Below are 10,098 nucleotides of genomic sequence, written 5' to 3' on the forward strand. Positions count from 1 at the left end.
AATATGTCAAGGCCACTGCCTTTCAGTTCAAAGGTCAACCTGACCCTCACCTGGCAAGATAAGCTCTGTTTGTGATGGCAAACAGAGATATGGGAATGAGAAAGAAGGTCAAGGTCAAATGTCAAAGGTCATTTTTCTTTTTCAAAGTATGTGGCATTAATATTACTGTAATATGATGTTTAATGTAGTCCCTCACATACTCTTTTTGATGATGTGGAACTTTGACATCTGTTGAAGAACAAAACATAGTTTGATTTGGACCTCTCTCTCTCACTCACACACACACACACTATAAAAGGTAGATGTAACACTAATAAGCTATCTGTATTATGTTCATTCTTTATCTTTTCAAACTAGCCTGGTCTCCAAAGGCTTAAGGAAGTGAGAATAATGAAGCTATTCACATTCACTATGAGATAAATGCACATCAAGACCGCTGCCGACCGGGTCCAAGAAATCCTCAGAAAGATGAAAAACAGATGTTAAGAAAGAATCTATAATGAGAGCTAATAAACTTATGCAGACATTTTACAGCTATTTCTATCACTTCAGATCCTTTATATTTTTACTTCTATCCTGAAATAACTTGCTTATCTTACTGGTCTTAACTGGTTTAAGCTGGTCTAGCTGGTTTCCCAGTGCACAATACCCCGTTAAACCAGTCTGATGAAAGCTTGTATTTATTTATAGCAAATAAACTACTCCGTATTCTTCCAAATCAAAGTTTTTGAAAAGCAATTCTCAAAGAAAAAAAAAAAAGTCAAAGATATAGATAATTAGAACTGCCTTATTAGTTTGCTGTTTATTATTACACATTTCACAATGGCTCCAGACAATGTCAGACATTCTCAAGGCTTTTAAACTGCACATAAAGCATCACAATAAAATATAATCAGCTATTCATGACAGAATATTTTTTTCTGAACCTGTTGTTTTTAAAGACAAACGGTTTGGTCAACACTTGTGTGATAACTACATGATGACAAAGATACAAAGTTATGTATAATACCACTTAGCAAGCTTGCACACATATGGCACATACCATAACATTTGGCACAATACCGTGGAATGTTTAGGCAACTTTCTTTGTTTCACAAAGCTTCTACTGTAATGAAAGAGCCCTCATAGTTCAGTCAATGCCAATATAAAGCTGCCATGATTCAGTGCTGTGGTTTTACAAATAATAGATGAGTAACACCAGTTTTAACTGGCTTTAAATGGACCTATAAGGCGTTCTGGTACTTATATACCTGCGGTATTTGTCAAGATTAAATATTCCATATTCTTTGCTATTTAAATAGATATATTGATGCATTCTTAAATTAGATTTACTTTACTACCACAGAAGTATTTGTATAGCAAGCTTTTCTTTGGACTGCACCGTACATAAAAATAACAGGTCACCATAAATTAAAGCACTAACACATTCAGACAATAACATCATAATTTCTTGGTGTCTTGATTTTTAAATAGCTCAAGGAGAAGAGCCCTGTAATCGATTATACGATTTGTCACAGTGCATACTTCGAAGTTTCTTTTGCAATCAGAGATGAGGAATTAAGTTTTCCTATCGTCTCCCCTCAGGTTAAAATCTGTCAAGCGGTGAATGCTCAGTGAGAGTCCATGGTCACTTCTTGGTCCCTTTGAGTTGACTTGAATGACGATGATGTTTACGAGGGAAAGACGCACAAAACTGGAGCAGGACGGACACAACTAGAACATATTGTAGCTATTTGACACCTACAAGACAGAAAGCTGGAGTCAACTACACAAGACTGACACGTCACGTTGGGACTGAGTGCTTCTAAGGGTTGTAGTTCACACAAATACTATGCTTCATTGGACAAAATAAGTCAAAGCTAGGTTCCAGAGGACTATGGGAAGGTGCACATGTTTTTGTTTGACAGTTTTACCTTGCTTTCTTTGTCTCTTTATGTTTCTTTCTGACTCACTTCTCACTTTCTGCTTGTAGTTCCTTTTTAGTCCTAATTTTCCAGTCCATCCTTCTTATTTTTTCTATATTTTGCTATTGACAGCCACAGCCCTCCACCACCATGTCTTGATAGTTTTTCAACACCACACGTTCTTCCTGGTCCAGGTAGAGGAGAGCAATGGAGCTAAGGGCAGTTGGGACACAGCAGGCCCGTGGCACAGCTCCATTTACGGAGTTGACCAGTGTCTGCACCATAGCATGGCTAGATGAATTCATATGGTCAGCCAGTGGGAAGCGGCACTCTCCGAGGCAAAAGAAAGCAGCGTAACCAGATGGGGCCACGATCCATTTATTCCAGCCTACATCTTTGAAGTCCACATACAGTGGGTGTCGACGGCAGTGAGCACGGGAGAGCCGTTTGAGCTTGGCAGCCCTGCCACCTTGTCTTTTCACTCGCCTTTCATTCCATCCCACCCGCCAACCTGTGTCAGAGCCCTGACCCCTATCACCCTTAGACCTGCCCCTGGTCCATCTGCCCCTGCCTCGTCTGCCAGGAGGGCGCTGCTTTTTGAGGGGCACAAAGGGCTCGCTGCGCCCATCGTGATTGTAAGTCACCAGCAAGGGCCTCTGCCTCGCCCAGCTGTGCTCATCTTGACCGGTGAACCTGCGAACCCGCAGATGTCTCTCTTTGGAGAGACTGCTGTTATTATCAGCAATAATCTCCAGAATAAAAGACAGGCTCCCTGACTTCTCTGATAGATTCTGAAACACTTCTCCATCCAGGGGAAAGGTTTCCCAGAGTTCTGTGGTATTTCTATCTCTATTCAGCCGACGTGAATGGAGCAGTGTGGGCTTTGATGCAGGGTCACTGTTGGAAAGATAAAGGCTGACCATGTGAGAGTCTTCTTTTGATCCTTCATGCAGGAAACGCAGCTCTGCTGACACCACATTTTCTTCTGACGGAATGGAGGACAGATTGAAGCCAATGTGAATGCTGTCCCCTGTCGTTTTCTGCTCTTCTGGAACATTCAGGACTGCAGAATCTAGATGAGAAAAAAAGAGAGACACAGTTCTTAAGCTTTAAAATACTTTATTTCCATCATGTTCAAACACTTGCTCTCTGGGTAATGGCATAATTGTCTAACTAAATAAGAATTGCACATCATTTGCTAGGAGCACTTATGAAAATAAGACTTGTCCTTCTTAACTTGTTCCAAGGTGTCTACGCTGACGCCAGGACTCGAGTGAAAAATATCAAAACTTTGAATCCATGGGTAGCTTTTTCTGTGGGCAAGCTGGCACCTAAGGCAGGTTAATTGACTTCCACATGTATCTGTGCTGTATTCCTATGACCTAGTGCAATAGCTGCTCATACCTGTGTGGTGAAAGCATCGGACTGTGTTGGCTCCTTGCACATGCTGGGAGGGGTAGTTAAACTCTGGGTCTTCAATTAGATGGTACTGTTGAGTGTGAAATCGATACAGGTCTAGAAGATATTGGGGCACCAGTGCCCCTTTACTGGGGTTGGGGTGTGACTGTAGGCCTAGGCGGGTCAGCAGGAGGTTTTGAATGGTATGGGTCAAACTAGGTTCCAGAAGACTACCAAGGTTTCCGTCTGTCTGACTGGGACCCTCCTGTTGACCTGATGAGACATGAGGTAGCAGCAGGATCATCAGAACCAGTAGGCTAGCAGGGAACATGATGGACCTGTGGAGGGAAAGGTAAAAAGAGGAGCCATTTTGAGACATTTTGAGATATTTAAAAAAGTATGTTTTTAATTAATATTTTGGACCCCATTGACTTCCATTGTATGGAGAAAAACTGTCATACAGGTTTGGAATGGCACAGTGACAGAAATTGTCTTTTTGGATTAACTATACCATTAATTGATGGCATTTAATCCAGTCAATTAATGAATACCTGACTTATAAGAAATAATGGTCAAAAATGTATTTCTTGTCCCAATATGTTTTGTAATTGAACATACTTTTAGCTTTAGCCCTTTAACCATGTGTCATTGTTTTACCTTATATGTCGGTAGATTTAGCGCTAATAGTCTGGTTTGTTGCATAGAGTGACAATAAACTATAGCTTTGTCTGGGTGCTTGAGCACCTGCCCCTTTTCCCCTTGATATTCCATTAAACTCCATGGCACTCCATGATGTTCACATCACCTCATTTTGGATACAAATAAAATGTCATATCATGCATAGACTATCCTGACTCTTTGAATTTGAATCTAGATTTATACACTGGCCAATGAAACCTCTATGTGAACACACCTGCCCGAATAAAGTGCAGGGGATGAATTTATATATTTTTTTACAATCAAACATTTATTAAATATAAAAAATGCAGCTAATGTAGTTCTACACACAGCAGTATAAACAAAGTTGCATGTCCTATTTCTTTCTTGCTGTTTGATTGAGAAAAGTTTAATGGGTGTTGAGTGGTCTTTACTTTTTTTGTTATCTGACTAAAACAATTCATACTTTGAACTATTATTTTACACCTTTTATACTTTGAGCACCTGCCCTCAAAAGCTTTCTCAAAGAGGAAGTAGTCAGAAATTGTACAAATTGGATTTGAAAAGTTGAATATAACATGTATAGCCTGAATTTGGACCCTGTCTACATCAAAATAGCAAAATTCTACCTGAAAAATTACATAAAAGGAAAGATTGGCACTCAACAATTAGACCCTCCAGGGGGTCAACAGCTAATTGTTGCAAGCTGTCATCCATTAGTGACAAAATCTTCTCAAAGCTTACAGTATTGAACTGTCCTTCACATCGTCCCATCTCTAAGCCAACATAATCCTTGAAAGGGTCCTTTACAAATATGTACTTTGGTGGAATTTGTGAGAGGTGTTGAAGGGGTAATTTGAAAGAAACACTGTTAAAGAGCTTCTGTGGCCTATCTCATATTTAGCCTAAGGTGCTTGGTGGTCTCACACAGGCCAGGAACACTTACATCTGAGTCAAACTAAATGGTCTTTTGATGTAGAATCTGCTCATGTCATGACTTGCTGAGCAGTGTCTCCTTTGGGAGTCTTGGATTACCCTCAACTGCGGGTGTTAAACACTCTGGAAAAGAGGATGTATACTGTTCTCCCGCTGTCCTCTATTTCTCACACTCATTCACCAAACTCCGGCCAAATCCTCAGAGGACACACAGGATAAGACAGTCCCCCACGCCAACAGCATCTGACAGTAAAGTAGATTAAGTTTCTTTTACCGATCCACTTGATTGTTCCACCTAATGGGAGCTCACAGAAGTGTATCTTCCAGTTGAAGCTATTCTCCTTGATGCCGCCTCTCTACTAATCCTCATTAGACTCCTTCTCTTCTGTCTTCCCCGCAGCCCATCCCCTCCATCGGCATGCATTTGGGATTCAGCGCGTAATCACTTCATCTACAGGGAGAGTGGTAGTCAGACTCAGGGGGCGGAAAGAGGCATTTGTTAGACCGCAGAACAGACGGCGAGAGGTGACCTCAGCAGAGGAAAGGTTGGCCAGACTCGTGCCATTACCAGAGCGACATGACCTGTCTACCTTAAAGTGGAGGGCACGGTTTTTTTTGTTGTTGTTGTTGCATTCACTTATCTCTTTCAGCTTTCTTTCTACATTGTTTCCCTATTTTTATTCTTCTTATCAGCTCTCTTCCTGTAAAGCATGACTTCCAGAATTGATATATTGTTACACAGTTCTAGGAAAAGCCAGTTCTCTTTCTCTCCTGTTTCCCCCTTTCAGATTTACCCAGAAGTCAGCAGTGTAGGGCCGTAGGGGTCATGGTGCCTCTGCTTGTTGCTGATTTATCCTCCACCGCTGTCTTCATGTTTCACATTTCACTCCGGACCCTGATCCCTCCGCTCTCTTTTCCTGTTGTTCTTCCTTTCGTTCATTCCCTAGACTGCTTCTCCCCAGCATGCTCCCCCTCCCCATTTTGACATTTTGTTCTTGAAGGAACATTCTTAAACATAAATTTTTCAGATGCAAAATGAATGTGAAATGAATCTTGAGTGGCCAATGCACGTGAGAAGTCACAAATGGTAGAGCTGTACCTCGGATTAGAAAAAATATTGCAGATAGGCCACAGGATGGATTTATTGAAGTATATTAGGCCAAAACTGTAATTTATCCCACCTGGACAATTAGGAGATAATGACAGCAGCCCAGACCTCAGATTATAACATAACATTACACCCCCCCCCCCCCATAACATTCAGTGAAACAATCCTCTGTGACCATACACAGGCATAAACACACCCCACTGTTACAGATTGAAAAACACACTCCACACTTCTATGCAGCTTGCCAAAGGTTCAGCTAAGAACAAACTAAAGTGGTCTCCAAGGATGTGTAGAGTAGACCAGACAAGACATTTCCTCCCAGAATCCTCCCATAACCCTCACATAACATTCTGTTATCAATTTGACTGATTTGGCAGATCAGAAACCCTCAGACAGTGTTGTATTATTATATGGCTGAAGGAAATGCTGAAGAATCTAAATGTATGATCTATTTTAGTTCACACAACATTGTAACATTCTAAAAACTTATTTTTGTAAACTCTGAAAAAGACACATCACATATCACAACTTCCTTTTTCTGGCAGATTGTGTTTCTATGATTGATCCAGTTAGTGAAGGTCTTGTCTGTTTGTTTGCTTTACGTTTTGTCCAAGTTAGAGATTTGGGCGGGACAGATTTTTCAGTCCTGCTCCCGCACCTGCCTGCTCCTCCAGAAATGTATGTTATCTCGTCTCGCCTCCACCCACAACATTCATGTTTTGTCCCGATCCCTCCCGCAAAATCCTACATAAAAGTAGCCTTTAGATTTTTTTCTATGCATTCATGAATTTAACATGGAATAGTAGGTTCTGTGTCACCTAGCCACAACATCCCAGCCTAAATGACCCGGATGAAAAATTTATTATGAAAACATTTTCAACAGAAAAGCAAGGCATGGCTGCATGCGTGCATGGCATCTTGGTTCATTGTGCTTGCGCCTGTTAATCATTTTTATTTTATATTAGTTGTTCTTGTTGCATTTCTGCAATAGATGAATAGCAATGTATTTGTTTTTTGATATTTTATGTTAAGATATTTCTATTTTATGGGAGTCCTATAAATAATTTAATTCACTTGCATTCCGCACACACACTAGTCTCTACCCACCCGAACCTGCAGGAGTGCAGGATTTACTCCAAGCCAAAAGCATATATTCAGCTATTTGGCAGTCTTGGACAGCAAGAATCTAGTCTCCACAGTCGTTCCTTCTTTATGCTCCAGCAAGGCTATCTTAGTAGTCTTTTACAGATTATTGACTGCTTTTTGCCTGTGGTGGAATCACTGACCTGCCTGTTTCACATGTTCTGAGGATGCATCTCCACTATGAATCTGTCATTGGGTTTGGTGAGTAATACGTGAGAATTTTTAGCATGGAGCAGCAATGGGTAGCTGTTTGACGTTTGAGTGAGTTTAATCATACTTGAGTCATACACTGCAGAAAATAATTTTCGTAATAAGTATTGTACATATTGTCTAATGTCTAAACATCCTTAAACAAGATCAGTTGACCTGTGAAGTGAAATTGTGTAAGGTAAAACTTGTTTAAAGCAAATGAGCAAAATAAGTTTATATGGTTTTATGTTTTTATATTATACAAAGGGGTGAGAAAATTAACGTAATTCAGGATTTATTTTCACATTTTCTTACACAACTTTGCTTCTCAAAGTCGACTGTTCTTGATTTAATCAAGTTTAGATATTGCGCTAGGAAATATGACAAGCATTTATTTTGTCAAAGTCATGGTTTCGCCCATGACCCAGGATATACTGATGCATCAAGGTATTCTGCTGCGGTTTGATACTCACGTCCAGGTGAAGTGGGAGGTGTGCAGAGTCCATGGTTTGTCCTTGAGCTCCAGCGTTACAGACCCTCTCCTCTCATTTGCTCCTGAGGATGGAGTGGATGCCGTCTGCCTCTCCTGGGTTGGTGAATGTATCTCTTGAATAACGCGAGCCTCTCCAGATTGTCCTCAAGCACTCATCCTGTTGTGAGTGTCAGAGAAGTGTGCTCTTAAAAACATCCACCAGCTTCCCTGGGGCTGACAGGACACTGCTGTTGTGCCAGGACCAAGACGCAAGATAAGAGACCAGGAGAATGAAATGGAATAGAGAGGAAGAAATTGAAGTTTTTGCCGGCTAAATTCCCTCTGACTTTGTAGCTGACTTTCTCCCTTCCTCTCTCAATCTGTCTGTACTTCTCTTATGTGCTCTCCTCCCCTTTTTCCTCCCTTGCTCTCTCTCTCTCTTCACCAGCTGGTAAACTCAGTTAAACTCTAATTGACTTTCCTGTCCATTTGGATCCTCCCTGATAGTGATGTCACTGATTTCCCCTCCCTCCACCCACCCTCTCAAAACTATGACACACACACAAACAAAGATAAGGTCAGGGCTGCTTTGGATACACAGTACAGGTCAGATTGCCATTTGCAACTTTACATTTGGGTCTAAATGTTTCTTTTGCAGGAAACAGGAAAAAAATGTGAAAGATAAAGTTGAGCACACAAAGGGCGGCACAGCCAGTTGATCTGACATTATCAGAGCAACTGTTTATTCTGGAGGGAGTCATGAAGGTGAAAGAGAACTAATGATGATACAAGATTAATTCACCGTCACTGGTGCAAATGAACAGCCAGAGGGTGCCAGGAAAACACATCTATCAGCAGCAGGGAGAGAGAGAAGATAATGAGCACAAAAAGGAACATAAAAAGCAAGAGAGACGAGAGAGGGAGCAAGGTGTGCTCGTCCTTCCGGTGGGGTGGACTGCATTGGTATGCATCTGGCAGGGCAATGAGAAAATGTCTGTAACCTCACAAGCATTGTCTGACAGATTGGATTGCATCTGTTGAATCAGTTGAAACACCCCCTTCTCAACACACACACACACACACACACACACACATACAAATAGAGAAACTGGTTTCGCCCATGTAAGGACACTTACTTCCAGAATCTTCCGTGGCATAGGACTTATGATACAGATTTTACATTCTCAGTATGCCAGACTAAAAATCAGACATTGAAATATAGAATTTAGTGTTAGAAATATAGAGCTAGAAAGTGACAAAGATTAGATTTATTTATTTATTTTTTTTGGGTGGGGGGTTCAGTTTTAGAATTTTTAGTTTGGAGTATCATCAGAAAACTTGAATCTGAATATTTTCATGTATTATCATGTATAAAATTATAATAAACACAAGCAAGATATTTTTGCAAATTTTTTTTTTAGCTATTTAAAGTGCACAGGCACAACAGTCTGCAAAAATATTAGCATGGCAGTCAAATTGGAAATTGTTTCATGCTCTCTGCTTCAAGTGATTCAATGCACAAATACATTGTAGGCACCACTAATTATATTTGCTGCATTAAACCATTATTTACCATTATTTGGTGTAGTTTTCTTCACGGTTTTCTAGATAATGGTATGTCACGCAACCTGTCTAACCTGTCCTTACTTAATCCGACTAGTCCAACTGCCGAATTAATTTGCTGCAAAATGTCATAAAATTTAATGCACAGTTTAGATATGAGAAGAATTTTCTAGAGTTTCCAAGAGTTTTCTCCAAGAGTTGTTTCTGAATGCATTGTCTTGGCCTTATCAGAACAGACATGCAGCCCATTTTTGGTCAACGAGTTAGAACTGTTGTCTGAGTGAGGGAGTTTGTCTAGATATAAAAAGGAAGGGAAAAAAGTGAGACTACTGTTGGCTGATAAAAATGAGGATCTTGCTGTAAACTTGCTCTCAGTTGATGTTCACAGTCACTGTTTGAAACGGTTCAGAGAGAGAGAGTTGGGAGAGTCTTCTGCAGTCCAACATGGGTGGGGCATCCTGAATTAATACATTTATTTATTGGGCCTGTGGTGTCCTTGTGCAGATCTGTGAGAATTCATTCACAAACTATTCCTCTCTGTTGTGGCGTGTGCTGTTTCTTGCTCGTGGACAATTACATAAAACCGGATGCAATCCTCAAATATCACTGGAAACATTTCTCATTAATCCCTCGGGATGCTCTGTTGTTTGACTGTCACCATCTGCTCACTCAATAAACTTGATATATTATATTTATTTTTTTACATGTATTTTCAGTTCTAGCATTAA

The 10,098-nt window shown here is 40.5% G+C and overlaps 1 protein-coding gene across 1 annotated transcript; it reads right to left on the reverse strand.

Moving 5' to 3' along the window:
- Nucleotides 1-776: 776 nt before the first annotated feature.
- Nucleotides 777-8,235, reverse strand: LOC132155825 (bone morphogenetic protein 2-like). The gene is made up of 3 exons (XM_059564536.1): nucleotides 7,809-8,235; nucleotides 3,309-3,640; nucleotides 777-2,976 (listed from the first exon to the last, which is right to left on the reverse strand). The coding sequence occupies exons 2-3, from the start codon at nucleotides 3,631-3,633 to the stop codon at nucleotides 2,027-2,029; spliced, it is 1,275 nt and encodes a 424-aa protein (XP_059420519.1). The 5' UTR covers nucleotides 3,634-3,640; nucleotides 7,809-8,235; the 3' UTR covers nucleotides 777-2,026.
- Nucleotides 8,236-10,098: the final 1,863 nt, after the last annotated feature.

This window comes from Carassius carassius, chromosome 13, assembly GCF_963082965.1.
Source record: "Carassius carassius chromosome 13, fCarCar2.1, whole genome shotgun sequence".
Classification (NCBI taxonomy): domain Eukaryota; kingdom Metazoa; phylum Chordata; class Actinopteri; order Cypriniformes; family Cyprinidae; genus Carassius; species Carassius carassius.

Coding starts and splice junctions, on each gene's coding strand:
- LOC132155825 (XM_059564536.1), bottom strand. CDS start 3,633: ATGTTCCCTGCTAGCCTACTGGTTCTGATGATCCTGCTGCTACCTCAT. Junction 2,977..3,308: donor CCGATGCTTTCACCACACAG/GTATGAGCAGCT, acceptor TTTCTCATCTAG/ATTCTGCAGTCCTGAATGTT.